The sequence below is a fragment of the Emiliania huxleyi genome, assembly GCF_000372725.1.
Source record: "Emiliania huxleyi CCMP1516 unplaced genomic scaffold EMIHUscaffold_61, whole genome shotgun sequence".
Lineage (NCBI taxonomy): Eukaryota > Haptophyta > Isochrysidales > Noelaerhabdaceae > Emiliania > Emiliania huxleyi.
The window spans coordinates 595,541-619,029 of record NW_005197426.1 but is presented as its reverse complement, the minus strand read 5'-3'; the positions used below and the strand labels follow the sequence as shown (position 1 = coordinate 619,029).

At 67.4% G+C, this 23,489-nt stretch overlaps 6 protein-coding genes across 6 annotated transcripts; 3 read left to right on the top strand and 3 right to left on the bottom strand.

The window, feature by feature from the left end:
- Positions 1–2,626: 2,626 nt before the first annotated feature.
- On the top strand, positions 2,627–3,625 carry EMIHUDRAFT_104721 (hypothetical protein; the record flags this gene model as incomplete). The annotated part of the gene is made up of 1 exon (XM_005764038.1): positions 2,627–3,625. One exon carries the CDS (start codon positions 2,627–2,629, stop codon positions 3,623–3,625), a length of 999 nt encoding a protein of 332 aa, XP_005764095.1.
- Positions 3,626–6,353: 2,728 nt separating this feature from the next.
- On the bottom strand, positions 6,354–8,281 carry EMIHUDRAFT_41435 (hypothetical protein; the record flags this gene model as incomplete). Its single annotated transcript, XM_005764037.1, has 5 exons — positions 6,354–6,590; positions 6,680–6,935; positions 7,176–7,411; positions 7,478–7,617; positions 7,669–8,281. Coding segments are annotated over 5 exons (1,482 nt in total), but the record flags the coding sequence as incomplete, so codon positions are not given.
- Positions 8,282–10,497: 2,216 nt separating this feature from the next.
- EMIHUDRAFT_54864 (hypothetical protein) lies at positions 10,498–11,305 on the bottom strand (the record flags this gene model as incomplete). The annotated part of the gene is made up of 2 exons (XM_005764036.1): positions 10,498–10,815; positions 10,892–11,305. Coding segments are annotated over 2 exons (732 nt in total), but the record flags the coding sequence as incomplete, so codon positions are not given.
- A 2,622-nt stretch (positions 11,306–13,927) lies between these two features.
- Positions 13,928–14,572, top strand: EMIHUDRAFT_55595 (hypothetical protein; the record flags this gene model as incomplete). Its single annotated transcript, XM_005764035.1, has 1 exon — positions 13,928–14,572. A coding segment is annotated over one exon (645 nt), but the record flags the coding sequence as incomplete, so codon positions are not given.
- Positions 14,573–17,219: 2,647 nt separating this feature from the next.
- On the bottom strand, positions 17,220–17,872 carry EMIHUDRAFT_452419 (hypothetical protein; the record flags this gene model as incomplete). Its single annotated transcript, XM_005764034.1, has 2 exons — positions 17,369–17,872; positions 17,220–17,286 (listed from the first exon to the last, which is right to left on the bottom strand). The coding sequence occupies exons 1-2, from the start codon at positions 17,863–17,865 to the stop codon at positions 17,220–17,222; spliced, it is 564 nt and encodes a 187-aa protein (XP_005764091.1). The 5' UTR covers positions 17,866–17,872.
- Positions 17,873–18,318: 446 nt separating this feature from the next.
- On the top strand, positions 18,319–19,800 carry EMIHUDRAFT_437595 (proline aminopeptidase; the record flags this gene model as incomplete). The annotated part of the gene is made up of 4 exons (XM_005764033.1): positions 18,319–18,988; positions 19,144–19,191; positions 19,257–19,433; positions 19,505–19,800. Coding segments are annotated over exons 1-4 (1,146 nt in total), but the record flags the coding sequence as incomplete, so codon positions are not given.
- Positions 19,801–23,489: the final 3,689 nt, after the last annotated feature.

Sequence of the window (23,489 nt, the reverse complement as noted above, 5' to 3'; positions counted from 1 at the left end):
GAATCAAGTGAGGGTTGTTGTGCGAGTATATGGGACACGATGATCGATGTCTCAAATATGAGGGGTTTTGACTCCTACCGGCTCCTGACGCTATCTCTGGCAGCTCTAATGACCAGGATCAGTAGTGTTGTGATAGAGGGTGCCCATACTAGCGCAGGAGCTCGCCACACTCGCCCGGACCGTCCCCTTCGGGGGCCGGTTCCGCAGCCCGCGAGAGCCGACAGCGGGGCCGTGCCGCGGGTGCCTACTGCCGAGTGCCACAAACACTGCGCCGTCCCGCCATCACCTACAGGCTGTCTTGTGTGATGGTTGGGATGTCCAAACGCCACCATCTTGGCTCTTGCGACCTCAAACCCGCGAGCTGTATGGGTGGTCCTGACGTCGACAGACGCCCGAGGACCACGGTGAAGCTGAGCCGGAACGCGTCGACAAGTCTCGTCTGAGCCCGTGGCGGTCGCCGGCTGAGTCGCTGTGCACGGGCCGGTACCTCAGGCGTCACCTCCGCAGCCTCAGTTCTCAAACTCCACCACCTCAGCCAGGACGCCGTCGGTGGCACGCTCGGCGGCGTACTTTCTGCAGCTCCATCTCGAGTACGGCGTCGAGTCTACTCACTCCTGTTGGATACACGCACTCCCTGGGTCCCAGGGAGTGCGTGTATCCAGCAAGCGGTGCGTCCCAGCAGCGCGCGCAGGCTGCGGAGCTGCAACAAACTCGAGACACGCTTTTTTGGGACATTTTCGACGCTTTTGTCCCATATACTCGCACAACAACCCGTGAGTGTTAGAGTTGTTTGGTATTGCCTATCTGCAGACCTGCCTGCCTGCATGCAGACCTGCCTGTTCGCGCTCAACCGGCCACGCTGCGGCACGATTCCTCCTCAACCTAAAAAAAAGAAATCGATTTCCGAGAAAAAATTGTCTGCGCGCCAGTCCCGTGCGGCCCAGTGTTGTGCGAGGGAGTTGCGTTGTTTGCGCGTACGATTCTTTCTTCATGCCGACCCGTGAACAGGCGCCCTATCCATCCTATGTTCTTCTCTCTCTCCTCTGCCCGTGGCCTTTTGGTCTTGACAAAACAGCCTCGCGCGCAAAGTCGCGCGCGGCAGCGTCGAGACCGCACGGCCTACTCGCCCGAGTACTCGCTCTCTTTTATGTCCCACCATGCAGAGCGCATCTCTCTCTCTGTTGTGCGAGGCGTGAACCGCGCCATTCGCTCTCACCTGGCAACCCTGTCTGCACGTCTCGCGCGCGCGTGAACAGGGCGCCTAATCATTACAGCAGTCTGTAAAAAAGAAATACCTGCTTCTCACAGCAGACTGGCACGGACTAGCACCACAAAAGGCGACAAAAGCCAACTGGGTGCGCTTCTTAGCTCCCCGGTGAGGTTGATAACTGCACTCCAAGTGCTCCATCCAAGTACTCACTCGCACAACACTGGGCACGGGACTGGCGCGCACTGGCACTAACACAGGTACTGAAAAAAGAAAACTTCCGCGTGCGCGGGATGCGGTGTGTGTCTCACCTGGCAACCCTGTCTGCACGTCTCGCGCGCGCGTGAACAGGGCCAGGATTCCGGCTGCCGCCGATGCTCCATCCCCCGCAACGAGCGTGCGATGCTGCATCACTGCGCCACGAGGCGCAGCAACCTCGACCCGGGTGTTGCTCGAGTCCGCAACGCCCACGGGGCGAATGCGATTGCCTGGCCCTATCGCCAAGCGGCTCTGCTCCTCCTCTTGTCTGGCAGCAATCGCACGCTGCGGCACAGGCCGCGTTGGCGCCGAGGAGGCGGCAAGCCTCAACGCGCCTACCCGTGGCATACCGCCGGATCGGGCCAAGACTAAGGCTGCAGGCGTCGGCCCCGGCTGCTGCGAGGGCCCTCCCGTTGAGGTGTCCATCTTATTTATGTGCAGTGGGGCTAACCACTGTAGGTGTAGCGCGTCGGCAGGATCCCCAAAACCGTCGTAAACCCCCCAAAATTGAAGTCGACCGCGCAAAGCTGTCCCCCCCCGCAAACTTTAAACCTCTCGCAGCCTGGCGTCTTCCTCAGAAGCTGTCGAATCTCGGTGACGAGCGCCGTCGTGTTCTGGATGTCCGGGATGTGCGAGCCGTCGCGCGCCGCGAGCGCGACGTGCAGCAGGCGCTTCGTGCCGCGGTCGGTGCCGGCGGCCGCCGCAGCGGCCATCTGTGCGGCGTCCACCATAATGGTGTCGCCTTCTTTGGCGTCGTCGTCGTTGACGCGCGCGCTCGCGAGCTCGCCGTCGAGGCGGCGCTTCACGCCGAGTCTCTGGCCATCATCGGCCTCTTGCGCGCCGTCGCGGCCGCGCGCCGCGCCCTCGGCAGCGGCAGCGTTGAGCGCCGGCGGCGGCAGGCCGGCCGAAGCGAACGCCATTCAAGTGAAGCGCCGCTTTAAAAATATCTCTGTCTCTCCAAGAGGGCATACTTGGAGCACTTGGAGTGCAGTCGGCAGCCTCACATCCAGGGCCGGGGAGCTTAGAAGCGCACCCAGCGGGCCGGATGATCGGGATCGGGCTACGGGCTAGAGAGCCCTGACCCCTAGCTAGATACGTTTTCCTTTTCTCTCTGTGCTCCGGGGTGCGCCGCGCCCCGGCCGCTGCTCGCTCGCTCGACGGATGCTCATTGCCCTCTCCCTCCTCAGCGCTCTCTCTCCCGACCCGCCGCCCGCCAAGCCGGCCCGGGCAAAGCGCAACAAGTACGCGCACTTCAGCAAGGCGGAGCGGGTCGCCGAGACTCTGCGCTTTAGCAGGGTTGCGCCGCCAGAGCAGAGGAGCGGCGGCGCCGAGGCGGCGGCGGCGGCGGCAGCGGCGGCGGAGCTGCCCCGGGAGCGCGGCGTCTGGCTCTACCCCGACGCGGCGCAGGTCGACCAACGCGACCCGTCCACGTTTGGCTTCAGCGAGGTTGGCCGCATCGTCGGGGCGCACGGCACGCAAGGCGTGGTCCGGGTGCTCTCCGACTCCGACTTTGCGGAGGAGCGGCTGTGCCGCCCGGGCGTGGGCTGGCTGCGCCGGCCGCGCCGCCGGGCGCCGCGGCAGGTGCGCCTCCTCTCTGGCCGGCGCGGCCCCGGCGCGGGCGCGTTTCTGCTGCGGATCGCAGGCGTCGAGGCGCGGGAGGAGGCGGCGGCGCTCAAGGGGTCGACGCTGTACGTGCGGCGCGAGCAGGAGCCGGAGGGGCTCGAGGAGGGAGAGCTGCTCTCGTGGCAGCTCGAGGGGCTCCGCGTCGTCTGCCTAGACCGCGACGCGCCGCCCGACGCGGCGTCGCTGGCCGAGCTAGCGGGCGAGCCAGTCGGGCTCGTGTCTGGCGTGGTGCCGGCGCTCGAGCTGAGCTCCGCGGGCGTGGGCCACGACCTCCTCGAGGTGACGCTCTTCCCGCCGTCGCCCGACGGCGGCGACGCCCCCCCGGAGCGGCTCGACCAGCTCCCCGACGACGCGGACACGGTCCTCGTGCCGTACGTCGAGGAGATCGTGCCGGCCGTCGACACCGACGCCGGGCTCGTGCTCATCGACCCGCCCGCCGGGCTGCTCGAGCTGGTGCAGCCCAAGCGGCGGAGACGAGTCACGATTCGAGGACTCCTCCCTGCAGCGGGAGAGACACATGCGCCGCCGGAGAGCTGACGTCTACCCCATTATTGTATATTGTTAGCCCGGGCGTTTCTTCTTTTAGCCCGGTCGAACACCCCGGGTCGCGATTTTGGGAAGTGAATATGGGGGCATTTTGACGATGAAATAAGAATCTAATGCCCGAGAGAAACACATAGACACCCACATGGTTGACCAACCCTTACTACATACCTAGGTGAGGGTCAGTGTTCACATTCACACCCAACAGACCGGCTCCAGCACACACGTACGAGCGTGTCTCAGCGCACACAGCGGCATCCTCCGCGCCTAGGCCTCCATAGCGTCCTCGCCCTCGCCCTCCTCGCCCTCCTCGTCATCGTCCTCCTCCTCCGCCTCGAGCGCCGCCTCGTAGTCAGCGACAAAGTCGACCTCCCCGCACGGCACCTGGTCCTCCTCCTCCCACGTCGCGATCTCCGGGGGCCAGCCCTCCCACAGCACCTTGTAGAGCACCGTCCCCGCCGCGATCTCCTCCCCCTCCCGCCCCGGCACGTCCCCGCCGTCGGCAACCATCTTGCCAATCAGCCGTCCGTCGGGTCCCACCCCCAGTCGTTGAGGTAGACCCAGCCGCGCTTCCGCTTCGCCTTCTTCTTCTTGGCCCCGCCGCCGACGACCGTCTCGCGGCACCCCTTGCGGCGCAGCCCGTCCGACTCGCGCCCGTCGGTCCCCGCGTCACCCTCCGCGAGGTCATTGCAGCCGAGCCCGAACTTTTCGAAGATCAGCGACTGCAGCTGCGTCCGCATCTCCGGCCCCGTGCCTACCAGGACAGAGCGCCGGTGACAATCTCAACTACTACTACGGAGCAACCCAAGCGGCGGCGCCTGTCGTCTTGAAGCCGGTCTTCTTCTCAATCAGCTTGTAGAACTTGAGCTGCTCGGCCAGCCTCTCGTTGCCCATCTTCTTGAGCTCCGAGTACTTGCGCGCGAGCGAGATGCCCTACGAACGCACGCGGTGCGGTGAGCAGGCGCGAGAGGGCTGCGGCGCGGGGCGGGGCGGCACGCCTTGAGCCGCTCCAGCTCCTCCGCCTTCTTCTTTCTCCCGCCGCGCTTCTTCTCCAGCTTCGCCTCGCGTTCGGGCGCCTTCAAGGCGCCCTTGATCTCGCGCTCCTGCTGCATGGTGCGCGACCCCGACCCCTTGCGCCAGCGCCGCGCCGCCAGCCGCCAAATCTTCTCGCCCGCCGGCTTGTCGCGCAGCCATTCGACGGTCCCGTCGCGCTCGGCGAGCACCGCGCCCATCCGCGTGTCGTGCCGCGCGATGCCGCCGCGGTCGGCGCGCCGCTTCACGCGCGCAAACATCGTTCGCTCGCGCTCGGCGGCGGTCGCGGTGGCCGAGGTCCGTGACGGCGCGCGAGAGGAGGCTGCGTTGGTAGTCGATCTCGCGCTGCTGCCGCGCCGCGAGCCGCCGCAGCTTGACGACCTCCGACGGCGGCGGCGGGCGCCTCCCGCGCACCGCCGCGGCGATGAGCCCGAGCGCGTCCATGTCGAGGAGACGCACGGCGCTCGAGGCGCCGAGCCGCTCGTGCGTCCCCATCGCGAACGCGAGGAGCTTGAGGTCGGCGGGGATCTCTGCTGCTGCGGCGGCGCCGCCGCCGCCGCCGCCGCCGCCCGCGTCGGCCGCGGTCGAGGTGATCTTGGGGAAGACGAAGCGCGTCGCCGACTCGATCTCGAGCGCGCGCATCGCCCGCTCGGCCTCGGCCTGGGTGTTGCCGCCGCGCTGGCGCGCCATGCGGAGGCGCGAGCGCACCAACTCGCGGCGCTTGTTGTAGTCCTTGACGTGGCGCTCGCATGCCTGCCAGAGCGACCTCACCGCGGGGCTGGCGCACATGGGCAAGGACACCGGCCCGCTCGCGCTCGCCGCCGCGCAGGTGGCCACCCAGCGGGCAAAGATCAAGGCCTTGTTGTGAGAGAGCCCGTCCGTCGCCTTCGCCATCTTAGTGGCCAAATTGAGGAGGTAGGCGACGTGCGAGAGGGTGAGGCCGCCCACGGGGCAAGCCACGGCCAGCGCCACGGCGCTCGGCTCCTCCTGGGTCGCCACTGAGGCCAAGGCAGCAGCCACAGCCTGGGAGGAAAAGTGCGCCGCCGACGCGCACTTCTCGTGCGGGTCATTCTCGGAGTTGTCGGGGGCGTGCGAAGCTACCGCCTGCGAACGGCCGGTTGGCAGACGTCATGGCCGGCATGTGCGACCCTTAAGAACCCGCGTGCGACCAGAACGTCGGCTGTGAGGCGAGGCTGAAGGCAGCCCCAAAACTGGTGGATTTGTGTTGCTGACAGTTGTGGGCCATCCGGCGCGAACTGACGGCAGGTAAGCCGGCAGGTGGGGGGCGGGGGTGTGCCGGGTGGATCCCCAAGCGGGCGAGCCGGGCCCGTGCATAGTTCGCGCTCGGGGGGCGCGCGAGCATGGGAAAGACGCACCTCCATCGTCCTTGCTTACCGGCGCTTTTCGGCCGTTGGCCCCATCGTTGATGACGAATTTGCGCGGGACTGAAATCCCAAATCCTCTCAGCTCGAAGGGGGAATTTATTTGTTTGGGGGGGGGTGTTCGACCGGGGGCTACTTCTTTTGACTTTTCGTACTTCGACGAGGTTTTCGCCTATGCCGGTTGTTCTCGCGCTCTTAGCGCCGTAGTACGTAAAAATCACGACGTCCGGACCAACTCACCCGGCCGAGGCGTTGTGACTTGCGTTGTGCGGCGGCGGCGGCGCGTGCGGAGGCGGCTCGCGTATTCCGGCGGCCCAAGCGGGCTGCGAGCCGAGCCCGAAGATGACCTCTCCCGTGGTGAAGAGGAAGAGGAAGACGACGGCGCAGCAGGCCACGTTGAGGAGCGCACCGAGCGGCGCCATGTCGCGCACGGAGAGGCGGCCCGAGGCGAAGGCGAGCGCGTTGGGCGGGGTCGAGACGGGCAGAGAGAAGGCGAGCGAGACGGCGAGCACCACCGGCGCCATGTAAAGGAGCGGGTGGCATCCCTGGGGAAGAGGGGCGGAGGAGGCGATTGGTGAGATGGGGCGCCGGCTGCCCTTGTGCCGAGGACGCATCGGTCGGGAGGGAGAGAGACCTGAGACACGGCGAGCGCGCCGACGACGGGGAGGAGGATGGAGGCGGTGGCGACGTTGGAGGCGAAGGCGGTCGCGAGCGAGGCGAGCGCCATGAGGGCGAGGACGACGAGCGGCGGGGGCAGCGACGCGAGCGGGTCGAGGTGCTCGCTGAGCAGGTCCGAGAGGCCGGAGACGCGGCAGGCGTCGGCGAGGGCGAAGCCTCCCCCGAGCAGCAGCAGCACGCCCCAAGGCACTCGCGCCTCGATCTCCGGCCAGCTGACGAGCGACCCCGCCTCGACTGGCCCCGCCCTCGCCGACCCCGCCTCGAGCTCGGCGCCATCCCCCGCCTGCCCCGCCCCCGCCTGCCCCGCCCCCGCCTGCCCCGCCCCCGCCACCACCTGCACCCCGGCGGCTGCGCTCGGCGCGGCGACAGGGGGGACGTATGCGGGGGGAGGGGAGGGGGTCGGCAACTCGTCGGAGGGCGGCCGAGGCTCGAGCTCCGTCGTCGAAGCGAACTCGGCAAGCCTGGCGCGGCGGCGGCCGGCGGCGGGCATGCGGCTCGCGAGGCCCTTGCAGCAGGCCGAAGTGCTGGGCGGCGAGGCGGGCAGCGCGAAGAGCAGCGTCGCCATGAGGGCCGCGGTGGTGCCGTCGGTGGCGTAGCCGTCGAACCAGCTGCCCCAGCCGGGCACGAAGCCCGGCTGGCGCGTGACCCAGAGCAGGGCGAGCAGGCTGAAGTCGGAGAGGACGGCCGCCTCCCTCCACGAGAGCGGGCCTAGGAAGTGTCTAGGAGGTGTCTGGGAAGTGTCTAGGAAGAGGACGGCCGCCTCCCTCCACGAGAGCGGGCCGAGGCTGCGCCGCTTCTCGACGAGGAGGGCGTACGTTGCCTTGGCATTGTACCCGGCGTCGGAGGAGGGCAGGTGGCGGACGGAGAGGAGGGCCCACGCCACCAGCAGGCAGACTGCGGCCACCGGCGTGGCAAAGGCGAGCCTACTCACGACTAGCGAGCCACTCACTGCTCGTGACGAGGAGCGAGCCAGGCGCGTGGCGAAGGCGAGCCAAGCCGCAAAGGAGAGAGCGGGCGCCTCTGGAAACATGGTGGCGAAGCCGCCGGCGAGCACGATGTTCGGGCCCGTGCCCGTCAGCGTGCCCATCCCGCCGATGTTTGCCGACCATGCCACGCCGAGCATCAGCGCCTTGCCGAGCGACTCTCGCAGCGCCCGCCGGCCCGAGGCGCGGCCGCTGCCCTCGCACGCGCCGGCCGTCTCCTCGAGCGAGGACAGCACCGCCTCCGCGATCGGCATCATCATCGCGGTGGTGGCCGTGTTGTTCATCCACATCGACAGGAAGGCGGTCGCGGCCATGAAGCCGAGTAGCAGCTGCCGCGGCCGCGTCCCAAAGAGCAGCAGCGTGGTGAGCGCGATCCGCTCGTGCGCCCGCACGCACTCCAGCGCGGCGGCGACGACGAGACCGCCAAAGAAGAGCACGTTCTTGTCCTGAAAGTAGGACTGCGAGACCGCCTGCGCGGGCATTATGCCGAGGAGCGGGAAGAGGAAGAGCGGCAGCAGCGCCGTCACCGCGATCGGAAGCAGCTCAAACGCCCAGAACCCACCCATCACCGCAATCGACCAGGCCGTCCTGCCGACAGCTGCGCTCTGCGTCCCGGCTGGCCCAGGCAGAGCGAGCAGCGGAAGCGCCAGGGCGCAGACGGCCGCCATCGCGAGTGGTCGGCGCATCGCAGCTGGCAGCAATCCCGAGGCTGCTGTAGCCTTAGAGGCGCTGCTCGGCAGGCGGGGAGGCGCTGCTCGCTGCCCAGCTGCAGGATGACGTATGAAAGCGCCGACACGGGACTGGCGCGCACTGGCACTAACACAGTCGGCGCGCTGGCACTCCACCTTCGTACACCGAGGGAAAAGAATTTCCTTTTCCCAAAGAATTTTGCAAGCCAGGGGGCGTCCTAAGGGGAAACCCGGTACGCGGGGCCAACCCTCGGAGACCCGTGTTTACTTTACGGCCCTTTCCCTGCGAACGCGCACCCCCGGGGCTAGGGCTTTCTTGCCCGCAACCCGATGCCGATCATCCGGCCCGCTGGGTGCGCTCCTCAGCTCCCCGGCCCTGGATGTGAGGCTAATGACTGCACTCCAAGTGCTCCAAGTGCTCCAGGTCCCTCGCACAACACTGGGCACGGGACTGGCTCGCACTGGCACCAACACAGGTACACCACGAATTTTACAGGGAGAATTCATGCGCAAGCACGAATTTTGCAAGGAGAATTCATGCGCAAGCGAGTGTACAGTGGGTACCGAGAGAGCTCGGTTCAACCGACCGACCCGAGACCCGGGCCGGGCAAGGCCAAGGGGGAGAATCAACCGCGAACCGGGGCCTAGAGCCAAGGCCGCTTGTCGGTGGTTGAGGCGGAGGAGGAAGCCGACATGCGCGAGGGTCGGTGTGGCAGAAGGAGCAGGCAACCGCGCCGCGCTGGGCTGTTTCCCGCCAGGACAAAAAAGAGACCGGACAAGACAGGACAGGTACAGGTCCGAAGGGCGACACAGTTGCGCGCGAGGGCCCCTCGGCACAGCCGCTTCGCGACTAGAGGGGACCCAAAGGGTGCCGGCAGAGACCCTCGTCGCGGCGCACTCGGCTTCGCCTCGTGATGGGAAGCAAACTGCACCGCGAGCTCGAGAGTCTCCACCCCAATAGCGCAAATAGTCCTCGTGGCTGAGACTAGGGAGGTATCGAGTGGGAGTTCATGGCTAGGGGTGAACCAGCCGCGAGAATGCCTAGCCTAGGCGTGGGGGCCCGCGGCCTCTCGGAAACTCCGACCTTCGCCCGCGCGCCTTCCTGCCACGAGGACCCTGCTGGCTCCTCTGCTTGTGGGCCTGCAGCCCTCTGGTTTCTGTTCCACCCACCGCCATCCCTCTGACTCCTCCTTTGTTCTCGGGTGGGGCCTCTGTGGCTTGCGGGAAGCAAAGAAGCAAACTGCACCGCGGCTCGAGAGTCTCCACCCAATAGCGCCGCAAATAGTAGCTCAGAGTGGGCTGAGACTAGGGAGGTATCGAGTGGGAGTTCAAGGGAGCCCTGGTCGTTTCCACAGGCGAAAGGACAAGACGGATTTTTAAAAGAATTCATGCGCAAGCAAGTGTACAGTGGGCATCGAGAGAGCTCGGTTCAACCGACCGACCCGAGACCCGGGCCGGGCAAGGGGGAGAATCAACCGGGGCCTAGAGCTGCCCGGATTTGTGTGGCAACAGAGTGGCAAACGCCACGGCGCTCGAGGGGAGGGGGGGCGGGGGGGAGGAGCCAGCGCCGCCTCCAAGGAATCCAGCGCCGGAGCCCCAGCGTGCTCGCCTCTGACGCCTCGCTCCTACGTGCTGCTGCTGGCCAGGGCAACCTCCCGGAGAGCCCCCAGCTCCGCCGTGAGCGTAACCATCTCCTCCTGGCTCGACAGCGAAGACGGGATCGTATCGGTCGACGAGGGGGGCGAAGCTGCTATACACGGCAGTGCGGGAAGCCGGTGGCGCCTAGGCGACGGTTGCGGCGGCGGCGGCGGCGGCGGCGGCGGCTGCGCCAGCGGGCGTGGCGGCGGCTTCAGCAGCAGCGGCGGCGGAGGCGCTTCACGGCCCTGGTTGCTGGCCATGATGCCGCCCGAGCACACTCCGAACTGGTGCGAGCGCCGCCGGCGCCGCTCCGCCACGGCGAGCGGCGCTCCGCTGTTGTCGTTGGGCGGCGGCGGCTCCTCCTTGAGGACCGGATTGCCGAGCGGGCACTCGAGCCACTCGCGGTCGGAGGGGGAGAGGGTCGACTCGAGCAAAGCCACCTGCGACTCGAGGTGCAGCGCGCGCGGGCGGCTGGCGATGTCCTCGGCCCAGCAGCTCTCGACGAGGTCGCGCAGCAGCGTGGGCGTGCCAGCGGGGAGGCGGGGCCGCTTTCCCTGCAGGCCGATGGAGACGGCGGCCTGCAGCGCCGAGCGGTCGGAGAAGGGGACGGTGTGTGTGATGAGCTCGAAGAGGATCATGGCGTACGAAAAGACGTCCGCGCTCTTGGAGTAGGTCTCGTGCATCACGATCTCGGGCGCCATCCAGCGGTAGGTGCCTGCAAGTGCAGGATTGGGGACGGGGGGGTGGATGTGCGTACCGTTGCGGGAAGCGCCCACTCGTGCCTTTGCGCGCGCCTGTCTCTGGCGTGAGCACCTCGCGCCCCAAGCAGTGCGTGCGGGTCAAGCCCGTCGGCTGCACGCCGGCGGCGAGGCCGAAGTCGGCGATCTTGACGCCGTGCTCGCCGTGCAGCAGCACGTTTGGCGACTTGAGGTCGCGGTGCATCACTCCGTTGGCGTGCAGGAAGGTGAGGCCGGCGGCGACGCCCGATGCGACGCGGAAGAAGAAGCGGCGCGGCGTCGGCCGCTGCAGCGCCTGCTGCAGGTCGCCGCCGTCGCAGTACTCGAGGATGACGCAGCGCGTGAGCCTCTCCTCCACCGCGCCGAGGAGCCGGACCACGTTGGGGTGGCCTGGCTGCGAAAGCCCCGCCAGCATGCCGACCTCGACGTTCCAGCTCGCGAAGGCGTCCCCCCGCCCGCTGAAAACCTTGGCCGCCACCACCTCCCCGCGCCACTCGGCGAGGTAGGTGGAGCCGCCCAAGCCGCTCCCCAGCCGGCCGCGGAAGACGAGGTCGTCGAGGTCGGCGCGAGTCACCTGCGGCTCGGAGCTCGAAAGGGAGCCTCCGCACGCGCCCGCGGCGTCGCCCGCCGTCACCAGCGCGGGTGCGTTCGCGAGCTCGGGAGCCTGGGGGCGCCCCGAGGGCGAGCACGCCCGCGCACCCTCCGAGTCGCCGAGCCGCAGCAGGAGGAGCTGCTTGATCTGGTCGCCCGAGAGCGCGTGCAGGTCCTCCTGCAGCAAGCCATCTCCACGCACGCCCCCGAGGAGGGCCAGGGCGGCGCCCGCGACATCCTCCTGCGACAGCGCCGCGGTGCCGCCCGCGCCTTGGGTGGTCGGGGTCGTCTGGCAGGCAGCTGGCGGTGACGAGGCGTGAGCCCGGCGGGGGGGCGTCGGCGGCGAGCCCTGCCAGGAGTGCGGCGGCGAGCTGCGCGGCGAGCTGGGCGAGGAGGCGTAGTTGTGCAGCATGACCTGCAGCTGCTCGATCTTTGCGATGTGCGACGTGATGAGCCGCCACAGGCGCGGCGGGATGAGGCCCGCCTTGCGGACGGTGCACACGTCGAGCGACTCCTCGAGCTTTGCGAGCAGCGAGCGCAGCTCCGGGTCCATCTCGACGGCGGCGCCGAGGAGCGCGAGCATGCGGGGCGGGGCGAGGGCTCGCAGCTCCTCTGTCCGCGCCCGCTGCTCGCGCAAGCAGATGAGCAGGTCGGTGGTGGCGCGCGCGGGGAGCCCCTCCAGCCCCGCTCTGGGCAGTGCGAGGGCGCCGCACAGCCAGGCCCGCATCTCGCCGAGGCAGTTCTTGAGCAGGTCGAAGCAGCGCATGGCCTGCCAGTCGGGGCTCATCGAGGCCGACGAGGAGGCGTGGCACTCCTCGAGCGCCTGCTTGACCACCGAGTTGTACTCGCCGAAGGCCCTGTAGAAGGCCTCCGCCGCAGAGCACGACGCCCGCTCGAGCGCGGCGAGGGCGGCTTCCGTGGGCTCGGAGGCGTCGAGCTGGCCGAGGGCGAGAGCGAGCTCGTTACCCACGCTGACGAGCATCTTGTCGCAGCGGCGACGCACGGCGTTGACCTCAGCAAATGTGCCCGGAGAGAAAGTCGAGCTGTGGGCGTTGACGGCCGAGCGTGCTTGAGACACGGCCTTTGCATACTTTTGGTGCTGCCCCGCGCTCGAGAGGTTTATGCACGTGCTACCGCGCTCATGCTGGAGAAATGTGAGCACCGGCGGCTCCGTGCGTGCTTCCAAATAGGTGTTTGAAGAGCGTGCGCCAAACATCGAGAGCCTGGTGGCGGGTGGATCCAGCGCTCCACGCTCGCGGACAGAGCGCTTGGCCTGCCGCAAGAGGGGCGAGAGATCGACTTTTGGTGGATTAGGGGCGGCGGCGTGCGGTTTGGGAGCACCTCAGTGCCACAGCGCTCGCTGTCTATACTCGGCCTCGACCTCGGAGGTTGCCTGAGGGAGATTGCGATATGCTGCGTGTCATCTCTCGTTCCCTGCTCGTTCCCCTCTCCTTCGTAATCGTTCACAGATAGGTTGATAAGAAACAAGGTTTGGGCGCGAGAGGCGGACCTCTTCACACCGCCGAAGTTTTCCGTGCGTCCCCAACCAGTGCGCGCGGCCTTTACTGCTGCCCCCTCGGCCACCATCTGCCCTCTGCGGCTCCTCGGCCATCTTGACAGTCTCCGCGATCGCCTTTGACGACCTGGGTACCTCGCCTGCCATATGCGGCAGTGCCTCCTTGCCCTTGCCCTTGCCATGTTGACACCGTCCGCGATCGCCTTTGGCCGGCTCACCACCTCGGACCGGGCGAGCGGGCACCGGGCGACGCACGACGCGAGTGCCGACGCCCCGTCGCTCGGTGTCGAGCGCTGCCCGGTCAAGCTCGGCGGCCACGCTGGCCCGGCGCGCCAAGGCGGGGTCTCAATGACCGTGGCCAATGAGCGCGGAGGCAACCTGGAGCTCCTGTACTTTGACGGCGCAAGCGAGCGACGCTACTGGGCCATCGATGCCCTTGGCGAGTTTTCCATCGGCACCCGCGCCGGCGACAGGTGGCGGCTTCGGACAAAGACGGGAGAGCTTGCGGCGGAGATCGAGGTCGGGTCAGAGGCGCGTCAGCACTACGCGGTCCCTCACTGCCTTGATGAAATTGAGCTGGCCGCGGCAGCAGAGAGCGTGGCGCACGACGTGGCGGCACCGTCCGCGACCGACCTACTAGCCTGCTCGCCGTGGGCGCACCTGAGCTCCTCGGAGCCCTCGCCCGGCATGCACGTCATCTGCCCCTCCGTCTCAGACGCGCCCGAGGGTGCACGTGCAAGGTTCGACGTGTTTGCCGACGGCTGGACCGGCGGCGCGGCTCGCGAGCGGCGGCCGCCTCCGAGCCACTCGATTGCAGTGCCTGGCCAAGCGAGCGGGTCGGTGGAGAGCCTCGCGACGCTCGTGATGCGGCGGCTCGCCTCTCCCGCTCGCGGCTCGCTACACCAACCGCCAGCCTTCTTCACTCCGCTGGGAGTGAGGCTCCGCAGCGCGGAAGATGTCCTCGCGGCGTCCTGCGTCCTCCTCTTCGAGGGCGGCATGTGGGTATGGCCGGCTGTCGAGGTTGGTCACGAGCTAAACCTGACGGTTGGGGACGGCGCTGCAGACCGGCGTGTGCGCCTCTCCACGCTCTCGCTCTGGCCACGCGTGCTCCTCGCCGAGGACTTTCTGACGCCCGCAGAGGCGGAGCTCATCGTGTCGCGTGCGGACGGTCACATGCACAAGAGCGGCGTCTCGCTCAAGGAGGCCGACCGCGGCAAAAGCTCCTCCGACTACCGCACCAGCTCGCAGTGGTCCTACCCGCTCTGGGATGAGGCGATCCTCCCGCTGGACCGGCGCGTGCAGCAGCTGACCCGCATCCCGATGACGCACGCCGAGCAGATCCAGGTGCTGCGCTACCTACCCAACGAGCACTACACCGCGCACCACGACTTCTTCGACCCCGGCGAGTACTCTGGCCGCGACCGAGAATCGGGGTACGCGAGCAACCGCCTGCTGACCGTCTTCTTCTACCTGTCCGAGCCCGAGGAGGGGGGTGAGACGGGCTTTCCGCGGGCTGGCAAGCTGCCACAGCCGCGCGATTTTCTGGACTGCAGCCGAGGCCTCGCCGTCAAGCCACAGCGCCTGGCCGTGCTCCTCTTTTACTCTATGCTCCCAAACGGCGAATTCGATCAGACGAGCTTGCACACCGGCTGCGACGTCAAGAAAGGCGTCAAGTGGTCCGCAAACTTTTGGTTCTGGAACTCAGTGAGCCACTTACGCCTGGTCTGTGCAGGTCCAAAATCGGAAAGGCGTGGCGCTGAGCCAAGAGCTCGAGAGGAACAGCACTCTGCGTTTCGAGAGAAGCAAGGGAGCTCGATAGTGTGGACGAGACGCGAAGGCCCTCGCAAGGCGCTGCACATTAGAGACGTGTGTCATCTCACTTGTGTGCGAAATCAAAACCCCTCACATGAACATGACTCCATCAATCTCCCCTCCAACACGTAAAGTGAGTGCACGAGTGCGCACGTACACGTACACGTAGTGTTGTTGTTGCGGTGCTGTCACATGGGCAGCGGCAGCAGCGGCAGTGGCCTGAGCGGCAGCGCCTCGCTGGCAGAGTGCATGCGGAAGCGCCTGTAGAACTCGGCACGCCGGGCGGCGTCGTCGAGCATCGCTGGAACTCTGTCGAGGAGCGTCTGGACGGCGCGGGAGTCCATGCTGAGCCTGTCGCGCTCCACTGTGGTCTGCAGCTCCGCGGCGATCTCTTGCAGCGCGGCGAGGATCAGGTGCTTATCTAGGTACTCCTCCAGCCGCGGGCTCAGCGAAGGGCGGGAGGCCAAAGCCCCCGCCTTGGCACTGCTCGGGCCCCGGTAGCAGCGGAGCTCCCGTGCCATGTGCTGCAGCGGAGTGGCGGGCAAGTAGGCGAGCACCTTGTTGAGTGACTCTGTCAGCCGCGTGCTGAGCGCATCGTTGAGCGTCGAGACGGGGTTTGACCGTTGGCGCAGCAGCGGCGGCGCGGCCGCCCCCGCCGGAACGTCGATCGTCAGCTTCTTTTGCATCGGTGGCGGGTCAGCCGGCTGCAGGTGCGACAGATCTTGCTCAGTCAACCGCTCGCTGAGCGCGGCCTCCATCGCCTCCGTGTCGGAGTCGATCTCGTCGCTCTCCTCCTCGTGTAGAGCCTTGAGCGCAGCCTCGGCCAACGCCGCCTTCTCCGCCGCCTTGCGCGCCGCCACCGCCTTGGCCTCGAGCTGGGCCATTCGGCGTGACGCCTCCCAGGCCGCCTTCGCCTGCTCCGCTGCTTCAGCCTCCGCAGCTTGGAATGCCGCCTCCTGCTCCGCTGCAATCTCCCCCTCGAGCCGCGCCAGCTCCGCTGCCTTCGTCTCGTCCCGCTCCGCCTTGTTGACGGCGCTCGCGAGCAGCGTCCGGAAGAAGGGCTGGAACTCGTCCAGCTGAATGGCGCCGTCCTTGTTCTTATCGCACCGCGCGAAGAGCTCCTCGCACCGCTCCAATCGCGGCAGCTCGAGCCCCACACGGTCACAGACTCTCGTCACGCAGAGCCAGGCCTCCTCCGGGTCGAGCGTCCCGTTGCCGTTGAGATCGTCCGCGCCAAACTCCATCGCGCAAAGGAGGCGGCGTTCATCCTCATTTGCCAAGAGGTTGCGTGCCCACTCGACCCCCGACGGCCCTATGTCGATCAGGTGCGACTCCGCCCGATAGGGGGACGTCGCCGCTACCGCCTCTGCCGCCTGCGCCACCGGGCGTGCTGAAGCAGCCTTGCCAGGCGCGACCAAACGCCGGCGGCGGCGCAGCTCCCTGATAATGTGAGCCACGGCCGCCCTCTCCGTTGCCTGCAGAGCCGCCTCCGCCGCTGCCTCCTTGTAGACCGTCTTGCGAGCCGCGTCCTCCTCGACCGAGGCCGCTCTCCCTGCCGCCACGCGAGCCGCCTCAGCCCCAGCCGCCTCGTAGACGCCCCTGTAGGCGGCAGCCAGCGAAGCGGCGGTGGCAGTGGCCACCGAGCGAACCGCCCCGATCGTCGCCGCCTCCTCCGCCGCCATGAGTGTCACATCCGCAGTCGTCTCCGCCTCCAGACGCGCCGCCGCCTCCTCCGCCAGCAAGATGGCGCCGATGCGAGCCGCCTCCCGTGCGACGGCCCTGTGGGCCTGCTTTCGTCGCCGCTCTGCCTCCAAAACGGCCTTGCCCTCTAGTAGGGCCTCGTCAACTGCTGCCGCGGCCTCCTGCGTCACCTGCCTGATGATTTGAGTCGTCAACACCGCCTCATGCCTCACAACCTTGAGAGACGACTCCGCTGCAATGGCCTCAACAGCCGCTTTCCGGACCGCCTGGGCCGAGTTTGCCTTCCACGCAGCTTCAAGTTGAGAGTTCTCCGCGTCGAGCCTCGCGTTCGCTTCACGCAGCCCCTCAGCCAGTGTTTCTGCCCGGGCCACACGCAAATGAGCCGCGTGCGCCGCCGCGACTGCCTCGACGGTGCGTGCCTCAATGGCATCGCCTCGTTCCCGCAGGAGCTGAAGGAGCTCCTGCACCTGCGCGCGCTCGGCTGACCAATCCAGCCCTCGTTGGATGGAGAGCTGCACCAGGGCGCGGTCGCTCGTGGTGAACATCAGCAATGAACCCCCCGAGTTGCGGCGGGACGGACGCCCGAGTTGATCGAGCCATCCGAGCCATCGCCCCCGATCTCGAGATCACGCGAGGGGCCCCCATTGATGGGTGATGGGTAAAAGAGCCTTCTACATGGCCATAGACAAGAATAGACACGGAGTCATGGTGTACACGCTGTCACTATAAAAGCTACCATCTCAATCATTCCTCCTTCTCTCGCTCCGTCCCTCCATCCATCCCACGTGTCCTCGCCCACCCACGGTCGCGCAGCTACGGAGCCTCTCCTCTAGGCCGCGCCTGTCCCCTCATGCATAGCTGTAGTCCCAGCGGCCGCCGTGCCAGTGGGCAGAGTCCTGGTGCCATCGGCCAGGCGGGCCGTGGTAGCGGGGCGGCGGGCGCCACCCCGGCGGCGCGGGGTGCCAGTCCGGGCCGTACCCATCAGGGCGGCGCCGGCCATCGTCCCAGCGGCCGGGCGTGCGGTCGTCGCCCGACATGGCGTCCGCCACCTCCTCGGCCTTGTGGTGGAGGATGTGCGCCGCGCCCTGCCGGTCGCCCATCATGCCGAGCATGGCAGCGCCGAGGATCTTGCCGTCGCCCAGCTCCTTTTCCTCCGGCGCGAGGCGCTGCTGGTCGAGGTTGGCAGCCTCAGCGCCGTACGGCCGCTCCGGCTGCCGGACCTGCTCCTGCTCGCGGCGCTGCTCCTTGAAGTCCTGGTAGTCGTGGTACTCCTCGATGCCCTCTCTGAGGCCCTGCTTGACCTCGTCCTTCTTGTCCGCAAGGATCGACGCGGCGTCCGCCTTGTCGCCGGCGACGGCGAGGACGCCGGCCTTGAAGATGGCGCCGTCGCCGAGCGCCTTCTCCTCGGGCGCCGGCACCGGGGCCGCGCTCGCGAGGGCGAGCACGATGAGGAGAGTGCGCACTGGGTTGCTCATAGTCCAGCGTGTCTGCGATGAGCGAAAAGGAGGGTTCTGTGGTCTCTAAGGTTCACAGCGAGGCCCTTCAGCGTCTCTTGCGCCCACAGCGTCTCCATTCGTCAGATCCTGAAGGACTAGCGGAGTCGGGCACGGATGTGGATGTGCTGCGCGACCGACCGCCGCCGCCACCGCCACAAAACAAACGCGGTCTGCCCTCTCTTTCCACGGACCCCACGGGCCCACGCAGAGGATGTGGATTAGTTCTTGTTGATAGGCGACACAATCAATGCCCCTCCCTGTAACCCTGATTATTACCGCGCAGTGTGAGTCTGTGCGATTTCGGGCCCGCGTAGGGAGTGGATTCTTCTTTTCTGGTGTACCTGTGTTAGTGCCAGTGCGCGCCAGTCCCGTGCCCAGGTTGTGCGAGGATTTTAAAATTCTTTTCTGAGCGCCGCCCAGCGCCGCCCACCTGGTGACGCTCGCCGGTCGCTCCAGCTCGGCGCCCACCACCGACATGCGCTCGTCCTCGCTGCTTGCCCGCCCAACGGTCGCCCGCCTGCTCACCACCATGTCGGCCACCACGCTTCCTGGCGACGTCAAGGTGACCGAGCACTTCCTCTCCGTTCCTCTCGACCACAGCAAGCCTGACGGCGGCTCGCTCTCGCTTTTCGTGCGCGAGCTCGTCGCCGCGTCCAAGGCAGCCGACGACCTTCCGTGCCTGCTCTACCTCCAGGGCGGGCCGGGCTTCCCGTCCAAGCGGCCAGCCTTCCCCGCCTCTGGCTGGGACAAGTCGGCTCTCGCAACGCACCGCGTCCTCCTCCTCGACCAGCGCGGGACCGGCCGGTCGACGCCCGTGACCGCCAAGCAGCTGCTCGCGCTGCCGGGCGGCCCGCAGGCGCAGGCCGGCTACCTCGAGCACTTTCGGGCCGACTCCATCGTCCGCGACTGCGAGGTTGTGCGTGAGGCCCTCTGCGGCGGCAAGAAGCTCAGCCTGCTCGGCCAGTCCTTTGGCGGCTTCTGCATCCTCACCTACCTCTCCCTCTTCCCCGACGCGATCGAGCGCGCCCTCTTCACCTTTGGGCTCGCGCCCGTCGGCCGGACTGCCGACGAGGTGTACGCGGCGACGTACAAGCGGATGGAGGTGCGGCGAGGCGACCCCCGAGGCGAGATATGGGGAGATATGGGGAGACATGGGGAGTAGCGAGGCTAAATATAATATGGATATGAGGCCGACCCCCGAGGCCGGCGGCCTCGCTCCCTCTCGGGTCACGGCCCTCGCCTCGCCCCTGCCGCCAGGAGCGGAACCGGCGCTTCTACCAGCGCTACCCGCAGGACGTCGAGCTGGTCCGCTCGCTCGTCGCCGGGCTGCACGCTAGGAAGTGTCTAGGAAGTGTCTAGGAAGTGTCTAGGTCCGCTCGCTCGTCGCCGGGCTGCACGCCGCGCCCGCTCCCCTCCCGCGCGGCGGGACGCTCACGGCGCGCCGCTTCCTGCAGCTCGGCCTGCTGCTCGGCTCCGCCTCCGGCTTCGAGGCGCTGCACGACCTGCTCGAGCTGGCGCGGCCTCCCTCCGCCGACGGGCTGCCCGACGCGAGCCCAGCTGACCGCTGCTCGGGCGTGTAGGGCCCCTCCTGGAGCCTTCTCGCAGCCTCCTCTTGTAGGCGACCTCTTCCTTGCCCGACCTCTTTTTGCTCGAGGTGGAGGCGGCGCAGCAGCACTTCGAGACGAACCCGATCTACTGGCTGCTGCACGAGGCAATCTACTGCGACGGGGGCGGCGGCGGCGGCGGCGGCGAGTGCGGCCGGCTGGGCGGGCCGAGCGGCTGGGCGGCGGAGCGGGTGCAGGCGTCGCTCGGCGAGGGGTGGGACTACACCACGCGGCTCGAGCCCGGCTCGCCGCCCGTGCAGCTGACGGGCGAGATGGTCTACTCGTGGATGGGCGACGACTACGCCTGGCTGCGGCCGCTGAAGCCGGCCGCGGAGCTGCTCGCCGCCAAGGAGGACTGGGGGCCGCTCTACGACGCAGTGGCGCTCGGCCGCGGGGGCGCAAAGGTGGCGGCGCTCGTCTCGTTCGAGGACATCTACGTGGAGCGCGCTTTCTCGGAGGCGACGGGCGCGCTGCTCGGCGACCGCGCCTCGCTCTGGATCACAAACGAGTTCCAGCACTCGGGGCTGCGCGACCAGCCGGCGCTGGTCTTTGACCGCCTGCTGGCCATGTCCAAGGGCGAGCTCGCGATCCCGTCGTGAGAGGGAGCGTGCGTGCCCGCCGTGCTTCTTAGCTTTCGGCCTATTTGCTGTTGGCGGCTCGCCTCGCCGGCGCGCGGCCAAACTTTGATTTCTTTCTTTGGAGAAGGACATGGTCCCGATCTTGGGCGATCTTGAAAAAGAAGCAGACAAGCAAACGAGGGATAGGGGAGGAGGACAGGGTCCACACCTGCACGAGCAGGTTCTTGAAAAAGAAGAACAAACTCGTGCGAATTCTTTTTCCGACCCTCAGGCGTCGCCAGCGACCGAGCGCAGGACGAGCTGACCGCTTCTCATGCTCTGCGTTCTTCCTCTTCCGTCGCCTGCACGTGCAGCTCCGGCGCCTGCGCTCGTGCAGCCTGCGCTCGTTCAGTGCCCCACCCCGGGTTGCAATACGCCGCTGCGGCCTGGTCGGGTGGCGGCGCACCTTCTCCGCTGCCCGGTCCTGGAGGAGATCCGCAGGCAGGAGGCGCAGACCTGGTTTGTGCGAGGCGTCAACACCGGAGAGGGCGGCGAGGACGAGCCTGAGGAGCCGCTCACGATGGAGGCTGCTTCGCTGCTCGAAGCCAGCCTCGAGCGGCGCTCTGGCACGCTCTGGCACGCGCCTGCAAGCTCGGCTCTGCCCGACGGCCTCGGGGTCAACGAGCGCAAGCGCGAGCGGCACCGCTTACAGCGCCGCGCGATCGCCGAGCAGCTCGCAGAGCTCGGCGCCCTCGGCAGAGGCACTCTCCTTCCCCTCTCTCTCTCTCTCTCTCTCTCTCTCTCTCTCTCTCTCCCTCCCTCCCTCCCTCCCTCCCTCCCTCCCTCCCTCCCTCCCCCCCTCCCTCCCTCCCTCCCTCCCTCTCTCTCTCTCTCTCTCTCTCTCTCTCTCTCTCTCTCTCTCTCTCTCTCTCTCCACACACACACACACACACACACACACACACACACACACACACACACACACACACACACACACACACACACACACACACACACACACTCCTCGCTCCCTCGCCCTCGCCCTGCAGGACGCTGCATCGTCGAGCTCGGCGCGGGGAACGGAGAGCTCTCCCTCGCGGTCGCAGAGGCGCACCGCGACGCGGTCCGCTCGGACACGCTGGTGCTGCTCGACCAGGGCAGCAAGCCAAAGGGCCGATCGGGCCACGGCAGGCTCGCGGCAGACACGGCGCTCGAAGGCCATTTCGCGAGCGTGACGCGCCTGAAGGCGAGCCTCGAGTCCACGGGCTGGCCACTGTGCGGGCGTGACGGCTCTGCGTGCGTGAGAGTCGCAGGTTGGACTCGAGCACGTCGACCTCGCGGCGCTGCGAGAGGAGGTCGCGTCGTCCTCGTCCGGGCTGGTGGTGAGTAGTCTCTCCGCCCCTGCTCCCGCCCTCGCCCGCCCTCGCCCGCCCTCGCCCACAGCCCGCCCTCGCCCGATCTCGCCCGCCCTCGCCCGACCTCGCCCGATCCCGCCCGCCGACCTCGCCCGACCTCGCCAGGTCCTGGCGAAGCACCTCTGCGGCGCGGCGAGCGACTACGCGTTGCGCGCGAGCGTCGCGGCGAGCGTCGCCGCGAGCGCCGACCCGCTCGAGCTCCTGCTGGCGACTTGCTGCCACCACCGGTGCTCTTGGCGCGACTTCGTGAACCGCCCCTCGCTGCGCTCCGCCGGGCTGGCTGACGGTGCCTGGGGCCCTAGATGCACACCGCTAGTCACGAGGCTGCCCTCACACACTGAGGCACTGCAGGCTTCGGCGCGGCCGAGTTTGAGCGCCTCTGCCGCGTCAGCTCGAGAGGCGTGAACGCGCAGGAGAGCACCGTGCGGGCGCGGCCGAAATAGATGCGGCATACACGCGCTCGGACAAGTTTCTTTCAGCACCCCGCACACTCATTGGACCTATCGCTCTCTTATGTCCGCTTCACAACCACAGGCGGACGTCGGTCGACGGGCGAAGGATGTGCTCGACGAGGCGCGGGCCGAGTACCTGCGGAGCCACGGCTTCGAGGCGCGGCTGAGCACTTTCGTCGACGCGAGCGTGACGCCAGAGAACGTACTACTCGTCGCCAGGCGAAGGCGTGGCGGGTCGGAAGGATTGTGATGACGATGACGACACGACTACTAACGACTACGGCCGCGCGACCTAAATTACCGCCCCCCACTTCTTTTTCGTGCCCGTGTTGTGCGAGGAAAGAAAGAAATAAAGAAAACAGACACCCCAAGGGAGGGATGGGAGCTTGGGAGGACCGAGGACGGCGCGCTGGTCGCTGCCACCACTGTTGTCCCAAACGAATTTCTTTTTTTCGGCTCAACCACCACTCCAACAAGAGAGCCCTGACCGTCAGCCTACCCCTAGGGGGGGGTGCGCGTTCGCAGGGAAGGGGCCATAAAGTAAACACGGGTCTTCGAGGGGTTAGACCCGCGTACTGGTTTCCCCTTAACTGCAGGACGCCCCCTCTACTCGGAGCTAGAGGACACGACATTGCACACCACGACTCTACATACAACCACTTTGTCAGTCCCTGGTCTCGGAGTTCCACTGTCCGTCCTCCCCGGGCTCCGGCTCTCCCCGATTCGCTCTCTTGCTCTCGTTTGCCGAGCGTTGCACGACGGCCGCTGTGGCCGTTCCCCTCGTTGTTGGTGTCGCTTTCTCCGCTGCCGCCTTTCTTCTTTGGAGTCGGGGCATACGAGCTCGCCAGGGGTAGACTCGTCGCAGCACCCAACCCGCCAAGCGCCAACGCCGGCGGCGAGGGCGACCGTGGGCATCGTCGTCATCGCCACGGCCAAGGACGTCACTCCCCTCAAGGTTGACGAGATCGGCAAGGCCGTCCGCAGCTTGCCCGGCCTCAGCAGCGGGGAAGAGCGAGGGGCTCGAGAATCAAGCTATCAAGGACTGGGTGCTGGCGCTGCCCGACGCGCGGTGCGTCGCGCCCCGCGCCCCTCCGCCTCGCTCCTCCCCCTCGGCCGGCACGGCCCGGCGACTGCCGGCACACTGTGACGAGACCATGGGTGTGAGGTAAAACCATGCTACCAGCGCTTGGTCACATCGGCCCCGAGGTCAGATCCTTCTACTCTGTTGATGACAACACTTGTCTACTCGCTGGAGCCGAGCAGGAGGGCTTGGCGCACAACCCCTGTTCAACTCAGGGTCCTTCCCCTTTAGAGCGATGACCGATGTCCGTTGTTATTTATTTACTCCCGCCTCTCGGGCCACATCTCGCGATGTGACGTACCCAGTGACACATGCTATCATGCCGCGTCAGCTCGACCCGCCCGCTCCTCCTCCTCAAATTCCGGCGCTGCAAACATGGCGTCGAGCAGACCGGAGACGTCGCGCTCCACCACACCGCCGCCCAGAGCCGCCGCCGCCTCCGCCGCCGCCTCCTCGGCCGACACCAACTCCTCCGCCCCCTCCTCCGCCCCCTC